Source organism: Phalaenopsis equestris, unplaced genomic scaffold (genome assembly GCF_001263595.1).
Source record: "Phalaenopsis equestris unplaced genomic scaffold, ASM126359v1 Scaffold000136, whole genome shotgun sequence".
In the NCBI taxonomy this organism is placed as follows: domain Eukaryota; kingdom Viridiplantae; phylum Streptophyta; class Magnoliopsida; order Asparagales; family Orchidaceae; genus Phalaenopsis; species Phalaenopsis equestris.
The window spans coordinates 369,329-392,768 of NW_018164578.1; the positions used below are offsets into that span (position 1 = coordinate 369,329).

General features: G+C 34.1%; 1 protein-coding gene across 3 annotated transcripts in view; it reads left to right on the forward strand.

Moving 5' to 3' along the window:
- LOC110021625 (NAC domain-containing protein 10-like) overlaps positions 1-23,440 on the forward strand; it is a 38,386-nt gene that overhangs the window by 14,143 nt on the left and 803 nt on the right. For 2 of the 3 annotated variants that reach the window (XM_020720187.1, XM_020720188.1), the window contains exons 2-5: positions 1,443-1,559; positions 2,172-2,358; positions 2,439-2,935; positions 23,075-23,392. In XM_020720187.1, the coding sequence (XP_020575846.1) occupies positions 1,545-1,559; positions 2,172-2,358; positions 2,439-2,935; positions 23,075-23,392 (1,017 nt within the window). In that variant the 5' untranslated portion in view covers positions 1,443-1,544. Of the gene's footprint in view, positions 1-1,442; positions 1,582-2,171; positions 2,359-2,438; positions 2,936-23,074; positions 23,393-23,440 lie in introns of all 3 variants that reach the window. The other variant, XM_020720186.1, reaches the window with a different exon arrangement.

Genomic DNA, 23,440 nt, shown 5'->3' on the forward strand with positions numbered 1-23,440 from the left:
TAAAAGTTTATATAAGGTTATGGGAAATATAGAAATCAGTGAATTCTCTTTCAACCTCATAAAAAATTCTCTCTCAACAGTTGTTGAAAGAGGATTCACTGATTTTTATAACAATGTGGATGAGATTTTCTACCACAATGTTCACATGCAGGATGCGATCTCTTTTTGCTTCTGGCTTTGCTCTTGTTACTGTTGGTCTAGCGTTCTTCATTTAAGCCTAGATGATTTCTGCTTTTCCTTTTTTTTTTTTTATTTTACTTGCTTACCTTTTCTTAATGCTTGATAGAAAGGCTCTTTTGATAACTACAATGTTAGCAAGCTCCTTAGAGGCACCTTAGACAAGAAGATGTGACAATAGAACATTCCCGACAATCCAAATATTGGTTTCTTGCTTCAATTCAAGAAAGTTTTGATTCTTCATAATAATAGAGAGAACAACGTTGCTGCCCATACCTGTGCAAAGAAGGCTCTTGATAGTGATTTTATTTTGTGTCATGTTCATAAGTCGGATCCTTTTTTTTATAGGAGGATATTGCCCCTTTTGTAAATGCCCAAGGATATCTTGCGTCATGTTCAGTTATACTTGATCTAATATTATTTTTGACATTTATCCTTATTTGTGCAACTTTTGATAGTCTTGTCACATCACTCCATATAAAGTTGCCATCATATTACACTAACATATCTTTTATTTTTGAACTAATAGCATTCATTTCTCTAATGAAGTCAATTTTCTCCTCATTTTTTAGTGCCTTAAAGAATTGCATAGGCAATGTTTTCGTAATGATGCATATTTGGATGGTTATATAAAGTCCCATGACCCACCCTCTCTGTCTGGTAGCTCAGTGACTAACGTCGATCTCTTTGCTCTTCTAATTCAATATTTGATTTTCAAAATGAGCTAATTTAATTTTATTATTGTTTTTTCCTTTTATTTAAACCAACTTTCAATATTCTTATGTTTTTTTGGTACTTGACATTTACAAATTTAATTTTATTATATTTTAAAATTTTATTTATTTATTCAGAATTACATGAATGACTACATTCTTTATTCTTTAATTCCAAAATAAAAATAGTATTGTACATTTATGCATCAATTTATGTTTAATTCTATCATATTTTACTAAGGCACCCTTTGGTTCATGAATTCATTGCTCTATCTCGCTACTGCTATTGATGATAACTAGTTGTTGGCAAATAATACTCAAATTGTAATGAGAATGGCCATTGAAGGATAATGTTGTAGATTTGTTGCTTATAACTTGCTATAAATTTTTTCTTCAAATTTTTCTAGAACTTCAACTTTACAATGCTCTGCAGTACTGCTTTTGTACTTGTATATGTAATTTGTTTTGTTAGCTGATTTATATCTTAACATAGCATGCAATTAATGAACATTGTCACTGATAACATGATTTCTTATTCTCTGTTGTTTATAGAGCATGGCTTGTAAACAGTCGTGGAATTGCTAAAAAGGTGAAGAATGCAACCCTCTATTCAAACTATCAAATCAGAGAACTTGGAACGGAAGCAAATCGTGAATGTCCGAATTGCAAGTATGTTATTGATAATAGTGATGTAAGCCTCCTTGATGCCCATTTATTAGTTTATGAACTTTTTACGTTCTACATATTGTCTCTTAATTGAAGTTATTTAAATTGATGTTTAGTCGCCAATTGTCTCTACCAATTGTTGGTTACTTTGAGTTCAGTTCATTATAGAAGAACATTTACTTTTTCTGCTAATTATTTAATCAACGTTCTTCATTGTATCCTCGGATTATATGTGTATTTCTCATGTTTTATCCTATCAAAATTTAAGGAAATAAACAGCCTAAACTTGAAAAATATCTTGCAAACACCTGCATGTCCATACCTTGTGTAATAGCCACCATTCCATACTTCTTCAAATAACCACACACACCTCATGTGCATTGTTTCATTTTCTATTTAATTTTTTACATGTTTTCAGGAGTCGTAAGTTTCAAGTTTATGATAGGGCCTTGGTTCCATACCAACAAAACATATCATGTGTAATGTTTAAGTTTGATCTCAACTAATTCATCAATCTAAAAGATATCATGAATGCAGCGTTCAATCGATGGAAGCAACTGAAACATGTTGACATACGTTGGCCAAAAATGATCAAGCCTATTTGTGTCTCCACAGGTTTCTTTGGATTGGCCTGGCCTTCCTGCCGGTGTAAAGTTTGACCCCACTGATGTAGAACTTCTAGAGCATCTTGCAGGAAAAGCTGGAGTGGGGAAGTCCAAGGCCCATATTTTCATAGATGAATTCATACCAACACTTGATGGGGAGCATGGAATTTGCTATACACATCCTGAGAATCTTCCTGGTAAGAAGCTCGCCAAGTTCAAGTCTTTTTTGATGCTTAGCATTTGAACGTCTGTCATCATACCTTTTCTCTTCACATAGGTGTCAAAAAAGATGGAAGTGGTGCTCATTTCTTTTACAGAACATCAAATGCATATGCAACTGGATGTAAGAAGCGCAGGAAGATACGGAGTGAATACAGTGAGTCTGAAGAACGTGTTAGGTGGCACAAAACTGGTAAAACCAAACCTGTGGTAGAGAATGGTTTTCAGAAGGGCTGGAAGAAGATAATGGTTCTATACAAAAGTTTTGGGAAGGGCTGCAAACCAGATAAGGCTAATTGGGTGATGCATCAGTACCATCTTGGGACAGATGAAGAAGAAAAAGATGGCGAGTTCGTTGTGTCAAAGGTTTTCTACCAGCAGCATACGAAGCAAGTTGATAGGGCTGATACTGAAACATTACTGAATGAATTAGTTAGTTCAAATATAAAGTGCGGTCCAAGAACACCAAAAACAGTTGCACCAGAGCCGCCTCGGGCCAAAATGAATTCTTTAAGTGATGTTGATCAACATGATCCTCTACCTTTGCTAGTTCATGTATTTTCCAGCATTTTGGTCTTTTTACTTGTAGATCAGATAGTTTACATTTCATCATTCACTCTGAATTGAAATATTGCATTGTTCCACTTTTCGACCTGTCTTGCAGATTGTTGAATAAATAATTTTCTGTAGGCTTGAAACATGCATAAGAAAAGAGACATGCAGTTTAGTTGCATACTTGCAATATTGTTACCAATGTAAACCCCAATGCTGCACTTTTCACTTGGTGCCATCTTTTTGAAACAGACAATGAAGCTTTGTTTAATTGATAACTTCTATTGTTAAAAAAAAAAAATGAGTTTATCAGATGGATCCAAATCTTTTCCTGGATGATGCCTGATTGTGAGATTAAAGTAGACTCAAGATTTATAATATTGTCGAGAAGTTGGGGATTCTATTCACCATCTCAAGGTTTAGAATAATGTAGATGTCCCTACATCCTCCTTTTGATCCCTTTTTATAGGGGGTTGGGCACTGTAAGAAAAGCTATGTAGGAAGAATAAATGAATAAATACATGATTTGAATGTTAGAAACACATGGATAAAGTAATTAAGGCCCCAGAGAGTACATGCAGATGCTAATAGGTCTTTTCTAGTCTAAATATCAAGAGTCTAAAATTTTTATAAATTTTCCTGTCATTTTTACCTGTGCTGGTCATCAGTATAAAAATTTTCTTATCACGGCACTTATGAAATTCCATTCCCCTTATCATTTTACCTGTTAACTATCATTTTTTCTTGTACATATGCAATTGTATAAGTATACCTATAAGCAACTGATTTATGTACATGCTCATCAATTTATTAAAAGCAGTAACATCAGTAAAATCAATAGTGTCTGCTAAAGTTATTTTTCTATAACATATACAGGTATTCAATAATATGCAGATAAATTAGTCTCATTCAATCATCACAAACATTAACAATCCAATTCAATTTATTATCATTCACATTCTCAACATAGGGAAGCAAACAATAATTTCACAAAACAAATATAGATCTACTAAACATCAAACATATAAAAGTATATATCCCAAAAGTTATCACCTTCTTTCCATTGCATAAAGTCACACTTAGCTAATTGCCATGATGCTCGTTACCCCTCCTTGAAAATAAATATATGGGACTAAGCTACAAACATAGTTAAACAATCATGGCTAAAGTAAAATTTTTCTAGATGGAAAGAAAACGACGTGTATGCTCAATTATGATCAGTATGAGTGCAACCATACACAAAAATACTTACTTTAATCACATGGAATATATGTAAACAAGAGTATAAAAGCAATAAGTAGTAAATAGCTGTAACAAATATATATTTCATTCATTCCTTAAACAATCATATGAGTGTATTTAGTTGTTTAGTATTGAATATGTCATCTTAGAAATGTCACTTATACTTGTATAGACCTTGACTTGATTTATTTCATTGGGCTAGCTGCACAACTACTGATAAGGATTGATCATCTTCTAACATAATAATTAATAACAACCCTCTAATACCACAAATTCGTTCCAGTCTAAATATCAAGAATCGAGAATTTCTGTCTTCTTTTTCTGTGTAGGCCATTAGTATAAAAGTTTACCAATCACAAAACTTGTGATATTCTCTTGATCATTTTACCTGTTAAAGATCAATTTTCATTTGTAATAACTAATTTTGAGAAATTAAGTAAAATTTTGGCACTTGTAAAACATACCCAAATTTCATATCCCAAAAAATTTAATCGAATCAATTTTATAAAATTTTGCATGTTAAATTAATCAATTTGATATATAACACTATGCATTAATTGTAACTATATGGGGGAGATATGAAATTTGAAATAACTACATAATTAACCTTAATTAAACCCTTAGTTAAATGCCCTAATCTCATCACTGTTTCTAGTCGACTTCTCCTGCACTTATGCGCACATGCAACTGCTGGATTCAATCAAATGGAAGGGATTATTTTGGATCACATTTATATGCGGCACTTCTCTTCATTTCTCCCTCACTTTCGTTTTTTGCTTGGCTGAAGAGTCCTGTGATTTGGCTACTGTAGCAGATGGGGCGAATGGCTGAGCAGAGTCATAGCTCACGACTAAAGGTTCCATGGATAAATCATTAAGTAGGAAATTCATTTTAGCGATATTCGAGACATTTCTTTCCTTCTATTTCCATTTTGACATTTGTTGCTAATTAAATCCTTCCTCGTGATTTGCTGCTATTGTAGCTAGGTGTGAGTAGTCACGAAGCTGATGAACCGAGAGCTACACTCTCACTTAGGTTGAATTCATGAGTAACATAAAAGGGGTAAGGGTAAGGAAGGAAAGAAGGATTAGGAAGGCACAAAAAAAACATATTTATGCAAGAAAACTCGTTTGAGGTTGGTTTTGACAAATAAAATTTGTTTAGAGTTAAGACATATTTTGAGAATTTCATGAATTTATGAGAGAATAAGGAATTTTAGATGATTTATACTAGGCGACAAGATCAAGGTGAGCTTGGGAAAACTTGTTGTAGAGATGCTATGTCAATTCAGGCGAAATAAACCTGTGTTAACTTAAGATAAATAACTCTGTAAATTTCCATGTGACTATGTGCTTGACACATTCATCTAGAATTTTCTGTATATTGGGATGAATAAATGCAAACTTGATTTGTAACTTATGATATCTATAATTTTACTATGTTCTGAATTTGATAAACATGCTTATGAAATCATTATTTACCGGCATTCATTTATTATGATTAATGCATATGATATATTGAATGCATATGATGAATGCTTGGAATTATATATTAAGTAATGTTATAAGTAGGTTATTACATAAATACTTATAAGTACAGATGATAGTGAACGATGAGATTCCCAATTTTTAGTATTTAGATGGAAACGAAACTCCGAGAATCATTGAGATCCAACATGGACAGAAATTAAGGAACCGTTCATGCCAGGTGGGCTAGCGATAACAACTATTTTGGAGTGGGCCCAACCTTTATCAAACCTAATGTATCCTTCAAGATGGATGACGACCCATGACATGAAAATAGTTGAGACCTATACAACTAGCGATATTCTTATGATTAGACGGATGACTCTTATGAATATGCTTATGATTGCGCATAAATCGATGAATTATATGTTTTATATAACCGTCATAATTTCGTGCATTACATTTATTTTCTTTTATATGTTTTATGTGATTATAACATGTCATGACATGTGTAATGAGATATACGAGAATTATATGTGAGCATGTATGTTGTCTCTTTTCCATCTATAAAATCTTATTTTAGTCGCAATTATTTTGTTGAGCTTATTGTGGCTCATTCTAAGTTATTGACTTTCATGAAACGATACGGAGCATCTGGGGGAGTAGCCATGTGCGACTTGTACAACTTTTGCATTATAGTTTTGGGAGCTTGTACAAACTTTTGGGTTCGTACTTTTATTATATTGGATTTAACAATTCTAGATATATATATGTTTTGATGATAAGATTTTCATGCTTTTAATTATATATGAATATGAATGATTTATGAAATAAAATGTATCAATTATGGTTGCAATGATTTAGTTAGATTAGTTCATTACCTACTAGTTCTTGTTTCTGCAAGTTAGGATGAATGTTGATGATAATTTAGTCTGACTGAATTGACCGTCTTTGTCGCACTGCAGTTAACCTTTAAAGGGGGCAATTTTGGTGTGCTAGAAAGTGGTGTCAGAATAAGGTTATTGGATGAAAAGAATGATGGATGCGTGTTAGATTTAGAAAAATTAAGAATGAATCAAATATGAATTGATTTATAAAGAGTTATAGGTTGATTGATCTGATGCATGACAAAAAGTGGTATCAGGGTGGTTATTGGATGAAAAAAATTGATGGAAGCGTGTTGGGTTTAGAAAATGTAATATTGTGATCAAATATAAATTGATTTATACAGAGTTATAGGTTGATGGATCTTTGGTGGACAACCCATATGACTTCAGATATCATGCATGCACGACATAATTACTATATGATAAATTGCATTTTAATAATAAATTGTGCCAATACAGATGAATATGCTTGAAAGAGATATAAAAGGTACTGAGGGTCAATCTCCTAGGTCAATTCCAGAGCAAGAAGTATGTGCTGAAAATGTCTTGAACATAAATTATATGTAGAAGAGCAAATGAGAAAATAGAGCCACTAAGTTAAAGGACATTCTACAGTTTCTATCACAAGTGGGACTAGGACCCATATTTGAACTTGGGACAGAAGTTGATCGACAATTTAAGATCTTTCAGTCATTTAAGCCACCTGCATTCAAGGGTGCTAGTGATTTTGGAGTTGTTGAAGATTGACTATTAAAGATTGAAAAGATTTTGGATTGTATGATTTGTCCAGAAACCAGGAGAGTGATGCTAGCCACTTTCATGTTATAAGACAACACAAGGAGCTGGTGACAGGCATAGAGAGATTTCAGTTGACATCTTTTCCATATATTCGGTTGGATGATTTTGTGAAAATCTTTAAGGATTGGTTTATTCCGCCTTCAGCCGGATTATAATTGCAAGCTATATTCTTCAATCTAACTCAGTGGTCTAAGACAGTTATGCGAAGAGGCAAAATTTACTTTGCTTTTCAGACTGCACCTCATTATGTCAGTACACAAAAAGAAATAATGCCACAAATTTCTGTGCAGCCTTAGTGATCAGTTGAGGTTGACTTTGGCGTTGTTCAAAATTAGTAATTTCTCAGTGCTAGTTGAAAGAGCCTGTAATGCTCGGTTATTTCACATAGCTCATGTGCTACAAGTGTGGCATAAGGGATGCGAGATTTCATCGTTATAAAGAGGAATGAAACTCTTTATCAAAATGAAAGGACTTTGATATTCTGAGAAGAGAACTGAGAGTTGTGCAATAGAGATGCGGGAAGGAGGTGACGTTTTTGAACAAAGTTGAAGGTGACTGCGTCAAAGAACAACTTGCTCATACGATTTGTGCGGCACAGAAGATTTACCATAAGGTGATTGGAGGATTTTCAAGTAGAAGCGAAGACTAAAAGCTCAGGGTGTGATTCATTTTATGCCCTAGATAGAGATTTCATGAGTTGTAATGGAAATTTGAGATCATGGTTGTTGATGCAGTGATTGGAATTGAGGAAGGTGAAGAAACACAGGTGTCATCGAGAGAGCAAACGGAGAATTCGATAAGGCCGGGCAATGTTAAAGTTAGCGATTGCTTGTGTGATCAAATCTTGTGAGGAAATGAAGACAAAGGAGACGAAGACAAAGAGTTTTGTTGAACAACGGCATGCCTCATCAAGCAAGCGAGGAGAAAGTGATTTGTGTTTGAGTTTTGCAATCAATCAAGATCGAGAGGAAGAGTACTTTGCGAATTTCTTGTGCGAAGCAGGTGAAGGCAAGGTGTCGAGGTAGAAAGGTAAATTTCTGTTTATATATAATTATAATGAAGTTATTGTGATATATTATTTTGTTAAACTAACTCATTAATGTTTTTAAGTAATCATAAAAGTAATAAACAAAATATTTAAATGAAAGCATTGATAAATAATGAAAGGAGAAAATTAATAAATTGATTAAATGAACCAAAATAGTTATTATTTTAATATATGATTATTAGTAGAATAGTTAATCAAGCTTAAAGTAATAATACTAATAATAATAATAATAATTCCTAATACATTTTAATTAGAATTGAAAGATCTATAATTTAATAATAGCAGCATAATTAGAATTAAATTTGAAGGATTATACTCTAAATTAAATTGATGAAATAAAAAATAATAACCTATAATAATTAATTAGCAAAATTAGTAATGTGATAAAATTTTAGTAATATGTACATTTTTATATAATAGGTGGAGGCAACAAAAACTAAAAATAAAGAAAATCATCTAAGGTCGATGTGTGTCCTTACGTTCTTATATTATAGTAATATTTAATTTTTTCTAAACCGAATTCATTTACTGTTACTGTCATTAGTTATATCGAAATTATTACAAACTCACAATTTATGATTCCATTTAAATTTTTTTCATATTGTTGAAATGATGTGGACTCAACATTGTTTAAATTATTATAAATATTGAATGCTATACATGTATGTTGAATGTTATGCAATTGATAATACAATAATCTTTATTAGATAGTGATTTTTATAGTATACTTGCATGTGTATATTTTGGCTATTATAAAGTTCACTTATTTATGGTACTAATGTGAGAACACTAAGGTACCCATGCGTATAAATTTAAATGGTTATTGATATTGACGTGTTTTAATTGATAAAATTTTTAAATGGTACTTCTGTGACGGTTTTGCATATATAAAATGATATTAAATTTGTTACTGATATGGTAAAATACATTGAATATTATCAACTTTCGTGAAAAATTATATAAAAAATAAATTATTTATATTGATTTATAGTATTTTTAATTAGCATGCATATCATTATCTTTTTGTTACGCTACTCTAGATTAGAAATATGAGTAATCATTAGTTTTGCTTAGCTTACTGTTGTTTTAAACTATTATTTCAGGTTTAAATTATTTGATTAAAAGATAAACAATAGAAGAGAAAAAATTTATAGAAGACGAGGATAATCAATAATGAGATAAATTTAACTGTACTACTTTAATTTACTATGTTTAGTGACTTTTTCATTTGTTAAAAGTTAGTTATAGAAAATGAATATAAAAAATATTAATTTTCACTATCTGACCGTTTGTAATTGCCTTGGTTAATTTCAAGTCTCAAACTGAGTTGTATTGTGAAAGTGCCAAATGAATTAAAAACTAGTTGAACTTTTCTAGTTAGCGACGGCAATCATAGGAAAGCAAAAGAAAAGATTCTGCCAAAGAACCTTGGAGCAAGGAAATTAAATCAAATGGTAAGCAAAGACAACCACAATCAAGAACGCCACTTTGAAAAATATGGAAAAAAGGCATTTTGCTAGTGCTTGATGGGTTTAGGAAAGTGCTATAGGTGTGAATAATCAAGGTATCTTCGGTTGAATTGTTTGGTGAAAAAGAAAAGAGAAAACAAACCACTGACATTTTAAGGATAAGGACAACCCAGGAAATTTTGGAAGGCAGCTGGTCCAAAATTCTGTTTTTGATAAAGCCTTTAACTCAGGTCAAGGGTGAGACTTTAGAGCGTAGAATCGAGCAACTTGTAAAAGCCAGAATTTTTGTAATTACCTTTGAAAAAGCTAAAGAATCTGAAAATGTGGTTAATTGTATGCTTATGATTCAAGATCAGCCTTACACTGTTCTATTCAATTCAGGTGCATCACATTCTTTTATTTATTTATTTTTTTTAGTTTGTTTCTAGTTTGTTTGTTGATATTTTGCGATTCACTCCTACTTTGTCTTATTATGCATTCAAGAATTAATTTTTATGCAAATAGAAATTGTGTCATGCATGTTAAAATTCATATAAGAAGTTGCAAGCAGAGTTGATTTTCATATCAATTCAGACTTTTGATGTCATATTGGAATGGAGTGGTTGGTAAAATATTTTGCTACATTTGAACTGGAAAAAATAGGTAAAATTCAATTTGACTAGAGAGAAGTAATTTTATTTTCCCGTAATAGGAACACACAATCTTTATGGATTAGTACACAGTGAAAGTTGAGAAGTACTTGTAAAGTGATGAATCAGTGTTTTCTAGCCAAATTAAAAGCGCCGAATAAAGATGTGCAAGGTTTGAAAACCATCTCAGTTACAAAATTTCTTGATGTATTTCCTGAAGAATTGTCAAGGCTATTACCAAAATGGTGAGCTGAGTTTGACATTGATGTGTAACCAGGGACGTATGTAATTTTCAAGTCTCCTTGCTGGATGGCTCCGAAGGAATTACAAGACTTGAAATGTCAGTTGCAGGAATTGATAGATTAGAGTTTTATTAGACCAAGCATTGGAGTGCTCTAGTATTGTTTGTTAGGAAGAAAGATTGATCTATGCGGTTATGCATTGATTATAGAGCTAAATAAGGTGGCAATCAATAGCAAATATTCTTTGCCTATGATTGATGAACTATTTAATCAGTTAGATAGTGCTACTATGTTTTTCTTGATTGATCTGAGATTGGGATATCACAGGTCAGAGTCAATATAGCAGATAAAACCATAATTGTCTTTGGAACCAAGGCATTGCATTCTTGGGGCACGTCTTTATTGATTAGTACACAGTGAAAGTTGAAATAACCTAGAATTTTAAAGGAATATAGAATGTGAACACTGTTTTCAAGAATTAAAAAAATATTTGACCACTGCTCAAGTATTAACTATCTCATCATATATTGAAGGGTTCCAAATTTACTGTGACACATCAGTTTGAGGCTTGGGCTATGTTTTAACGCAAAATAAAATATTAATAACCTATGCATCCAGATAGTTGAAGTCACATGAGAGAAATTAGGCGATGCATGATCTGGAGCAAGCTATTATAGTGTTTTCCCTCAAGATACAGAGACATTACTTATATAGTGTGAAGTTGAAGTCTTGAGTCTGAAATATATTTTCACACAAAAAGACGTGAATTTAAGGTAGAGGAGATGACTTGAGCTTATCAAAGACTTCAATCTGGATATATAGTATTGTCTTGATCAAACAAATGTAGTTGTCGATGCTTTGAGTCGCAAATCCACATGTATTGCAAGCTGGATTTTTACTCAAGAGTTGGAATTGATTAAAGAAACTGATACCTTGTAATTGGAGGTTAGAAGACCGGGTGATATGGGATATTTATATCAGTTGATCGTGCAACCAACTCCGAAGATAGAATCAAGGCAGCTCAGAGAGTTAACAGTGAATATTCAAAACTCTTGAAGCAACTTCGATCTGGAAAGATGTCGGATATGAATGTTGATGAAAAATGATAAGCAAAATGTAGTTATGAGTATATGTTGATCCTGATTTTAGACAGGAAATCCTACGTTAGGCTCATCATTCAAGACACAATTCATCCAGCCAGCAATAAAATGTACAAAAATTTAAAATTAGTATTACGGTGGTCAGGTATTAAGAAGAATACCGCTGAATATGTATCTAAATGTCTAATTTTTCAAATTGTAAAGGATTAACATCAGAGACTTAGCTTGTTGATACAATCATTGCCTATATCTGAATAAAAATGAGAATAATTTGCTATGAATTTTGTTATGGAATTTTTTCGATCCAGACAGGGTCATGATAGTGTTTGGTCATTATTGATAGGCTAACAAAATCAGTATTTGGGCTATCATTAACAAACTAATAAAGTCAGGTCAGTGGAGATGTTAGTCAAATTATATGTAAAAGAAATTATTAGATTACGCGGTGTTCCAACAATTATAGTTTCTGATAGAGATGGAAGGTTCACGTCCACATTGTGGAAAATATTCAGCAAGGCTTGAGTTTGCATTTTAGCCCACCATTTCGTACCCAGACAGACGAACAATCAGAAAGGTTAATTCATATATTGGAATTTTTGTTGAGGTTGTCCTTGATTTTAGAGGCTATTGGGAAGATGCCATTTCAATTATTGAGTTCGCCTGCTATAATATCTATCAATCCAGTATCAAAATGACTTCTTATGAAATATTGTATGACATAAAATTCAAAACTCCATTAAGTTGGTTGATGTCGGAGAACGTCAAATGTTATTTCCTGAATTAGTTGATGAGACCATAGAAAAAATTAGGTTAATCAGAGACAGATTGAAAGCTGCTTAGGATCGACTGCAGAAATACTATGACCTAAACCACAAAGCAGTGGAATTTGAAAAGTCACACTATTGAAAGATGCTGTTAGATTTGGTCAGGGAAGTAGTTGAGTAACAAGTACATTGGTTATTTTAAAATTATTTAAATGATCGCTCCAGTTGCTTACATACTAGCCTTACCTATTGATTTATTAATTTTTATGATGTGTCTCATATCTCAATGCTGAGAGACTGAATTTCAAATTCAAACCGATGGATTTCACATGACGATATTAAAAAAAAAATCTGTCTTGTATTGAAGATCCTGAAAGCATTTCAGAAATAGATTTTATGAAGTCTAGGAACAGACAAATTCTTTTTTGTCAAGGTAAAGTGGAAGCACATGTTTGAGAAAAAAAGTTATATGGTGAAAGAAGAAAAAAAAAGATCCCTTTTTGCTTAAGTAAATTCAGAAATTTTGAAGTCAATTTTTATAAGTAGGGGCGAGTTGTAACATCTAATTTTGAGGAATCAAGTAAAATTTTGGCACATGTAAAATATACGCCAAACTTTTTATCTCTCAAAATTTAATCAAATTAATGTCATAAAATTCTACACAACAAATCGATCAATTTGATATATAATACTATGCATGAATTGTAAGTAAACGGGAAAATATGATATTTTGATCTAACTACTTTATTAAGCTCTTAGATAATTCCTTAGTCCCACCATTGTTCCTAGTCAACTCCCTCTCTCACACTCATGCATGCATGGAATGGTTGGCCTTGATCAAATTGAGACTATTAATTGGGATCATATTTATATGCCACACTTCCCTTCATTTCTCCCCTCCCACTTCCGTTTTAGCTCTGCTGAAGGGTCCTGTGATCCAACTACTATAGTAGATGGGCCGAATGACTGAGCAGAGTGCCACAACTCATGGCCAAGGGTTCCAAGGAGAAATCGGTAAGAAACTCATTTTAGCGTTATTTGAGACATTCATTTCTTTATGTTTTCATTTTGACTTTTGCAGGGAATTAAAGCCTTCCTCGTCATTTGCTGCTTTTGTGGTTAGTCGTGAATAGTCACAGGGCTAGTAAATCGAGAGCTACTCTCAGCTAGGCCTAATTTATAGGTAATAGAGAAGGGATTAGGGGAAGGAAGGAAAATATGGATTAGGAAGGTATCGGTAAAATAAGACTTATGCAAGGAAACCCGTTTGAGATAAGTTTTGGCAAATGAAATAGGTTCAGAGTTAAAACCTATGCTAATAATTTCTTGAATTTCCGAGAGAATTACGAATTCCAGGTGGTTCGACAAACTTGAGGAAACTCGTCGTATGGTTACTCTCTCAATTTAGGCGAACTCATCCCGTGTTTATTTAAGAAAAGTAACTGTGTAGGTTTCCATGTGATTATGTGTTTGACACAATTGCATCAACAATTTTCTGCATATTTAATATGAATGCCTGCATAGGTTGTATGAATGCAAACTTGATTAGTATCTTACGATACCTATGATTTTACTATATTTTAAATTTGGTAAACATACTTATGAAATCATTGCTTGCAGACATTTTTTTACTATGGTTCATGCATATAATATATGAAATGCCTATGATGAATGTTTGTTATAGAAATTATGATTTAAGAAATGTCATAAGTAATGTTTTAGGTAGACTATTACATTAATACATGTAAATACAGATGATAATGAACGATGAGATTCTCGACTTCTGGGATTCAGACGTAGATGAAACTCAAATAATCATTGGGATCAGATAGGGACGGAATGTTAGAAACTGTTGGTACCAGAGAGACTATTGATAATTGTTATGTTGGTAGGGCTTAACTTTTAATTAATAGTTAATGTAGCCTTCGGGCTGGGTGACGACTCATGACATGAAAATAATTGTTGCCTATATAATTGCATGTGATATTTCTATGATTGGATTGATGGCTATTATGAACATGCTTATGATTACGCATGAATAGATTAATTATATCTTTTATACAACACTCATGATTCTCTGCATCACATTCCTTTCCTTTTACATGTTTTATATGATTATTTTATGTTGGGCATGTGTTGTGGACATGCACATGACTTACAAATGTTCTTTTCCGTTGAAAGAAATTTATTTTAGACTTAAGTATTTTGCTGTGTTTTTTGTAATCAACTCTACGTTGATGACTTTCAAGAAAGAGTACGGAGCATCGAGACAGACAACGATGTGTGACTTGTACAACTTTTGCATTACAGTTTTGGGAGCTTGTATATACATTTGGGTACGTAGTTTTATTATGTTGGATTTAGCAGCTATGTGTGTGTGTGTGTTTATGTATATATGATTTTCATGCTTCCAAGTATATATATGAATGTGAATGATTTATAAAATGAAATGTATCAAGTACGTTTGTGGCGATTTAGTCATACTAGTTCATCACTCATTGGGTCTTGATTCTGCAAGTCAGGACAAATGTTGTTGAGAATTTATTTTGACCGAATAGTCAGCCTCAATCGCATTGTTGTTGACCCTTTAGCGGGGGAGGGATAATTTGGGTGTCACATCATATGCATGTACTATTTTCAAAATATACTTTTTAGTGGTTAATATGTACACCAGTTCAATAAAAAATAGCGACATCAGTAAATATAGTAGTGTCTACTCAAATTTATTTTTCTATAATATATGTGGGCATTCAACAACATGCATAAATTTCTAAATACAATTTCATATCAATATATCACATAATAAACCTTTAGAAAATATTATTCTTAATTTAACATATCATTATCTCACCTAAATTGATTTGAGCATTTTTGCGATGGGTTTCCTTGGGCTTGCTGTTTACTACGTGGAATTCATAATTCTTTTATAATTGTAAGTTCTAATTTTAAACTCTTATTAAGCTAAAAAAACGAGATTAACTATTGTCTTCTTAGGTTTTGGGGAGTGGCTTCCGACCTAGGATGAAAGCATCTTGGTCTGAATAAATTTCTTTGAGCGTAACAATTGATGCTTAATTGGGTGAGTGATATTTAGTTAGGGACTGCCATTGCTCTGGTCTGTCTTTTAGAATTGGGCGAGTGCCCTCTTGAACTAGATGAGTTGTTTAGTCTTGGCGAGCTCTTTGTTACCATTTCAAACTTTATATTTTAAATGTGAATTTAGTATCTTGGTTCTCTTCCATCTCTCAAAAGTCGCTTGCCAAAAGCTCAATAGAATTATCTGCGACATTTATTATCTATTTTTATTATGTAGAAAGAAAACAATAGTTTTTACCATTGCTTCTTTATTCTGGTATTAGAATTAGCACCATTTATTTATTTTTAACAGTGACACCGATATGACCTCATTGCACGTCGGGAATCTCATCCACTTATAACTATCTTGGATGAATTGGTTTCACATCTGCTTTCCTCTCTTCCTTTCTTTTGGTTGTCAACTTGGTTTAGCATGTTAACTATGGCTAAATTGTCTCCTCATTTCAATATGGAAGTGAGTGTAATGCCACCCCCAAAGGTTGTGAAGATCTCCCATTGTGCAATGCAACAAAATGTCAGTCTCAAGCATTTTAAACTCATGATTTCTAATGATGATCGACTCACCCTGCTAAAAAAATCCAATAAACTAGTTCAAGGTGGGATTGTGGCGTAGTGGTGGATCTCAAAGAGGACCAAGATCATCAACCACTCATTCGTGTTCTTCCCAAATTTCCCTTCATTGAATACTTTTGTGGTGTCAAGCTGGTCCCCCGGTGGTCCTAACTTAAGATCCTTGTTTCTTAGAACAGATAATAAAAAATGTTTAAGCATTTAGGCAGATGTCTGGTTGATTTTTTTTTAAAATTTTTTTTCCTTTGCTCTCAGATGAGATTGATTAAAGTCATTGATTTTCAAGCAAGAAGAAGCTAGCTGAATGAGTCATGACGAAAGGTTGGTCTATTAAATTTTTTTTCTTATTGACAAGGGTTATCTTAGTAAGTCCCGTGGTGGCTATCACAAGTGAACTTATTGGTCATTTGACTTTAAATGAGCTCTTAGGTTATCAGCCAAGGAGGCTGAGGCCAAAGTTCTTATATGTCTGGTCTCCAACTTTAGTCCCTACTTAAAGGGTTTGCCTTGAGGACTCATGGTAGTTTACTCTTTCTAGCAATTTTATTAACACAGTTGGGGTTTGTGGGCTGAAGTTGTAGAGTTAAGATAGTCATTGGCTTCTTTAAGGGGATCTATGTTAGTTCAAGAGGAATAATTTGTGAGGTTGGTGCCATTATTGAGTTGGGGAGGTAAAGACTTCCCTCTTATGGAAGAAAAGCTGGGTCCTTTTTCTAATAAGTTCTCTACTGCCACTGGCCAAGTGGTCCAAGAACTGATGGGTGAGTCCCTGATCTTTTGTAGATTTATGGCATCTTCAAGATTTAGGTAATTCTTCGCCAAAAGCGAGTTCATGCCTTGATGGTTGGTTTAGATCGCATCCATCTTAACTGATGCATTGTTGAATCTTATTCTCAAGTTTTTTCTTGGTGGCGAGTAGGGATGAACTGGCTTTTATTTGTAATATGCTAAAAATTGTATTTTAGTTACCTCACTTTATATCCCCTTTTTTCAATGATTGTTTTGTTTCTTATTAGCTAGTCTTTGTATTGTTCATAGTTAGGTGCACTCCCTATTGAATTTTAGCGCTTGTACTTTTGCATTATTTATGGTGGCCACCATTGATGCTTTTGGAATAGGAGTTGGCACGATGTCTATTATGATGAGAAAATTTGATGAAGATTGATCATTTATAGTAGATGTGATATTTGGCTTGAAAATTGTAACTTGATATAATTTTTTCCTTTGAAGATCTTTTACATTATGCGTTTTCTTCTAGCACTCTCTTTCTCTTTCTTCACGTGCTACTCAAGTACTCTCTGAGTCATGGCTTCTTTTATGACATATGCTAGAGCATTCGAAGAGGGTGAGAGTGCTAAGGTTCATTGGCCATGTCAACACTTGTGAACGTGGTGCATTGGCCTTTGATAATAAGAACTTTAAAGTGCAACCCCCAAAAGCAAGCAAGTTCTCCAACTCGTTCAATAAGTACAAACTATATTTTTTATTTTTTTGTTATTAATCAATTATAACTTGGCTTGTGACTTACGTTGTTCCAAGAGATCATTGACGTCTTGAAATTGTATGGGTTTTTTTCTACTTATGTTATGCCCAACTCATTTGCAAGTATGTCCATTCTAATTACTCGTACGCGGAAAGAGAAGATACTTTGGAGCATCATCATCTTTCGGTATTTTTTTATAATAAAGAATTTCAAGGATAGTTGTGTTCGGTTTTCTTTAATTTACATTTGGATGATTGAGTGGAAAGATAAGATCAATGTTTAAAAAAACAAGTATGCATTTATTTGATCGATAATTAGCTGGATTGCATTTAGTTAGCCTACTCCATGTTGTAAGGACAAGATGGACATCCCGACATTGAGATTTGAAGAGTAAACAACTTTCTCCTTTTTTAAAGGTTCCGCATTACACATCAAGCTATTCATTTTCATTAGTGCTTTTGAGAAGTTCTTATGAATGCCTTAGTTGCAGGTGAGGTCAACATTTATGATCTTGATGTTGAAGAGATATTGAGATTTTTGAGGTTGTTGGTGCTAGAGGTTAAAAACGGGAAGTCCACGAGGTGGGTGGCATTGCCTATGATGTTCAAGAAGTTCCCCCATCAATCGACTCGTCACTCCCTTTTGTTGTGCCTACTATTCCCCTTAGTTGGTGGCATTGAGTGCTGCCCCCATCGTGGGCCCACTCACTACCTTCACCTTGTGGATAGTGAAGATATTGCTGATATGACTACCTTTTTTTCCTTGTGTGTTCATTATGGTGAGTTTTATTTCACAAAGTGGGGAGTTCATCATCATTCGTACTTCCTAACACTTCATACATGCTTGCGATTCACTCAAATCTTCTTACGGGGTTGTTATATATGCTGCACTCACGTAAGAGTGTCAAGAAGTGGGAGAAACTACACGAAGTTATTAGTAAAGAAAGACCATTTCTCACTTATATAGAAAATCATAAAGACATGGTGAGTGAAGTAATTTTTCCCTTGTGTGGTTGAGTATGTGGCAGCCTTCTCCAATGATTAGATCTCATGTGGAGCTTACAAATTGGTCTATACCTTTTATTCATCCTACTTTTAGGAAGGTATTAATGCTCTCCTCTTCAAATATCTCCTTTATGCTGGAACGAGCACTTATGCAAATGATTTGGTAGGAAATTTTACACAAGCTTGCTATTACAATAAGATATGCCATCAAGTCATGAGGAGTTAAGGATGGTGAAGTAGTTGCTTCTCAGGGAATATGACTTCTGCCAAGGGGTTGAGGAGGCGAGAGCCTTGTTGACTATTGTGACAGCCAAGTTGACTTTTGATGGGGCATCTCTCTGAGATATGCTCAGCAAGGAAGGTGCACTTGCCGAATAACTAGAAGAATATACGTTTAATGAGATTTTGAGTTAGCGAGACATTGACTTGAAGCGAAGAGGATTATTGAAGTGATTGAGACGTCAACCCAGGAGGAGATCTTGGTCGAGAAGGACAATCTGGGTATTAACTATTACTTAGAGAAGCTGGTCGCCTTCAAGGAGCTCTTAAAAAAGTACTAGAAAAAAGCCCATTTTTACCAATTAATGACCAATTATTCTTCAACGGGAGAGCCCAATGGAGCGGGTTCGACTAATGTTTGAGGAGTTTTTTTCTGTTATTTACTTGTAAAAGAGAAAAAAATGACAAATATTGTGAGTTGAATCTATATAACTGAAAGAAATTTTTTTGCATACTTCCTTGTTTTACCTATTTTATGATTTGCACTTAAGTATTATTAAGTCAAGTAATCCTTTAGGCAATCGGGCAAATGACTCTTTTAGGCTTTTAAATTTATTCATATGCAGGTTTTCTTAATGATGATTGAGTAATTAACTCCCCATCAAGTAAAATAGATGATCTTTACTAGGGGAGTGTTATGAATGATGTGCAAATGGATAGTTCATCTCATGTCTTGGTTATTTTCTAGTTGTAGCCTTGAATATTTTTGACAGATTTTTGAGTTGGTAGAGGTTTTCATCTACACTTGTTGATAAATGTACTTGCACACTATTCAACTCATATCTTTGTCACAAAAGGCAGAGTCAGATTCGATGGGTAGGCTTTTTAATAGTTCACGAGAATTGAGGTTTGATGCTTGAGATTTGGTAAGTGGATGTAAGTGACTTTTTAACCATCCTAAAACTAGGCTTGTGTCTTATATATAAATTCCCCCGAAATCTTGACTTATATTGAAGATCCTTTTGAGATAATGCACCTTTTTTATGAACTTGACTCTGAGTAACTTTGGAATTCTTGCCTAATGGTCTTTGCCATGATGGTAGTTGCATTCTTGGCCTTTTGTTTTATGGGGGTGGCTTCTTTTTTCATGTTCAGGAAATGACTGACTATGTTGATATTTATTTTTTGGTATCTTAGTTATTTAAATGAGCACTGCAATATTTTCTTTGAGAGCGTAGACAAGTCTTTTATGCTTGGGGTGAAGACGATGCTGATTTCAGTAGTGCATCTCGGGAGTCATTTAATAGCTTTGACCACTTATATGGCCTCAAAGGTTTCCAACTTTGCACTCCTATCTACCTCCAATTATAGGATCCCATGCATACAATTTAAATCCTTGAGCCCTTGATTGTATTAAGTTTTCTCTCATTGTTATTTACCTACGAGTGAGAATTTCATAATGACGTGATAAGTTGATACAAATGCTTTAAAAGTGTTCAAGAGTGGGCTTCCAAAGACAACATTATATGTATTGGGCGCATCGACTATGATAAAACTGAGTTTTTATTCATTTAGTTTACCATCTTTCTTTTGTAAACCCATAGCTTGAATTTGTTGTAAGTCTCATGCGGGTGCTCTTAAGGTTTATTTTAATCAAACGTATTTTTGAAAATGTTGTTGACAGACATTTTGGTATCATTTATGTTCTTCTTTTATTATTAGTAATTAGGATCCTAACCATCACTGCATTGTTAAATGAATTCCTGCTTATATGCCTCGACAAAGGTGATAGGTGCGATTTTAATATTCAGCGCTTTGAAGCTGATGGTTGAGTTCATCTTTTTAAGATCGGCAGTCTTTTGTGGCTTGATTGCTGGCTTGCTTTTTTCCTCTGTTCTCTCATAGGCACCTTGGGCTCCTTCCAAGGTCAGTTAGGATAAATTCTTTCAACATCTTCGTTTTGATCAACTCCACCAGGTTCCTAAAGTATTGAGAATCTTCGGTGCCATGCCAATGGTCTACTCTCATTAGCTTCAGTTGTTTGATGACATTCTTATTTTGGATAAGCTTCTTTGAGTTTCACTATAGAAACTCATAGAGGTGTGGTTGTTGGATAATGGACAATGGGTCCTTATAATGTTGCCAAATCTAGGTTCATGTTTCTTTTCTATTGGATATAGGCAGCTATTGATACTAAGAGGCAATTAAAATTACTGAGTTCTCCGGATGTTCAGATAATTTTGAGGGTGAAGTCTCTTCTCTGCAGTCTCTCTCTATGGGCTTTTTTTGCCCTATGGTTTTTGAAGTGGTCTTCACTGTTTGGCCCTCTCTGGAAGGCACCTTATGGTGGCCCTGCCAGGACGAGTTGAGGTAGTTGATTTGATCATGTAGCTATACTCTTCAATATTAATGTAACATTTTGTTCGTTAAAGAAATTAAACCAATGTCCTTGAGTACTGCAAGCCAAGTGCAAATCTTAGTGAACCTTCCTGTAGGTCTTGGAAGAGGATGGCTTGGGTGATTGTGGGAGTTTGTTTACTTTCAAACTCTCCCTTTGGAACCTCTCAATGAAATTTTGAAGAGACTCCTCAAACTCCTGTTTCATATTAACAATAGCCTGCAAGTTCTTCTGTGGTCTTTTGGTGTTAGTTAACTGAGAGACGAAAAACTTTTTGAACCTGACAAAAGAGGTGATGACTCTCAGCGGAAGATGAGTAAATCACCAAAGAGGCAATTCTTTGAAAATAGTGAAAAATAGGTGACACCTTAATGTATCATCAGTGGTGAGCAGCAATGTCATTATTGATGCCCTTGGAAGGGGTCTTCTCTTTTGCAATCTCCTTTCTAAGCTTATTTGTCAGCCACAGTATTTTTCTTTCTACTCTCGTTTAGGGTTGGGAATTTTTTTCTTAGCTAGGCTTGTAAGTTTCATCCCTGGTGTGTGTGGTGGTCAGTTATCTGGCGCTTGAGGGCTTGTCCTTATTTTAAGTCCGAATAACTTTCCAGCATCTCCATCCTCGTGACCCTCCTTTAACCTTGCTCCAAAGCATTCTAATTCATTTGTGTGGTCATCTCTTCTCAATCGTCACGTTTAAGTTTTATTCTCCATCCTTTGGGGTGCTTTGATATTGGGGTGACCGAATTTTCAGTGTAGTTTTAGTTTTTTGGCATCAATCTGAACTTACCGCATTTGAAATGATGTTTGATCCAAATTTATTTATAGATAATTCTACTCCTGACAGGGATTGCTTACTGATCCAAATTTATTTATGAATAATTCTACTCCTGAAAGGGCTTGCGAAATTAAAGCTGATATGAGCAAATAAAAAATGGAGGAGAATCTAGAGATAAAAGCTTTGAGCATTCTATTCCCCAGAATATTGTAGATGTCCCTATATGCTCTAAGTAATCCATAATTTACATGGATTTGGGTGTTACAGTAAAAATTTTAAACAAAGATTAAAAAATTGAATGCTTGATTGGATTTTTATAGACATGTGACCAAAATAATCATGGCTCTGGACTGCACATAGATGACAACACGAACGAGTGCTTCAGAATCTTCCATCACTGAGTGGGTGAGGTTGCCAAGAGAATAGGTGAAGTCACCAACCATATGAATGAGATCACGAACTCTTGACTAGTGTCTTCTCGAGTCTGGGTGAGTGGCTTGGCTTTTGGGTTGGGGTGAATGCTCTAAGGTTGGGTGAGTCTGTTTGTGTTGGACGGGTGATTCTGAGGTGGGGCAAGTGTCATTGAGCCGGTCCGGCGCTTTTTTGGATCATGCAAGTGATCCTTTGGTTTAAGCACACTTCATATTGCCATCTTGAAATACATGCTTTAGATGTACACTATCCTTATTGAGAGAATGTCAGATGAAATTAATGGTACTCTGCCCGGATTCAGCCTGATCCTTTAAAGGATTCAGTCTGATAGTATTTGCTCAAAACTTTAATTCAAAAATTGCTTTTTTTGTTCGAGAAATTTGCCGGCTGCTGTGAGTGCCTGACAGCTATTTCATACTGAATTAAAGACAAAACAGCATTTACTTGACATTAATATGCATTCCTTCATCTAAATAAAAACAAAATGAAAAGGAAAATATTGATCTGAGTACATTTTCAGGAGAAACGTCCAGAAGAGGAGTCAGTTCCATCACCATTGCCCATTGTCCTTCTGAAGGATGAACGTTTTGGTTCTGCTTGGTGGGCTGGGGAATCTCAAGCCATTCAGGAACCAGAGACAGAGAAGATTGACGAGTCATTGTTTTGTCATGAAGTGCTTTTTCCTTTCACTAGCATTGGAGGATCATTTCTACAAGTTGACTCTCGAGTTGTTGCTGATGGTAATAAAGAACAGCTCACACGAGATGTGAACTCAGATGATGGCCTCCCTAGTCTCGATGGCATAGATATGGACACTCTGTCAGACTTTCATCTTTCCGTAAGAGTTCCAGTGCTGTTTACTCATTGCAATCTAAATAAAGCTGAT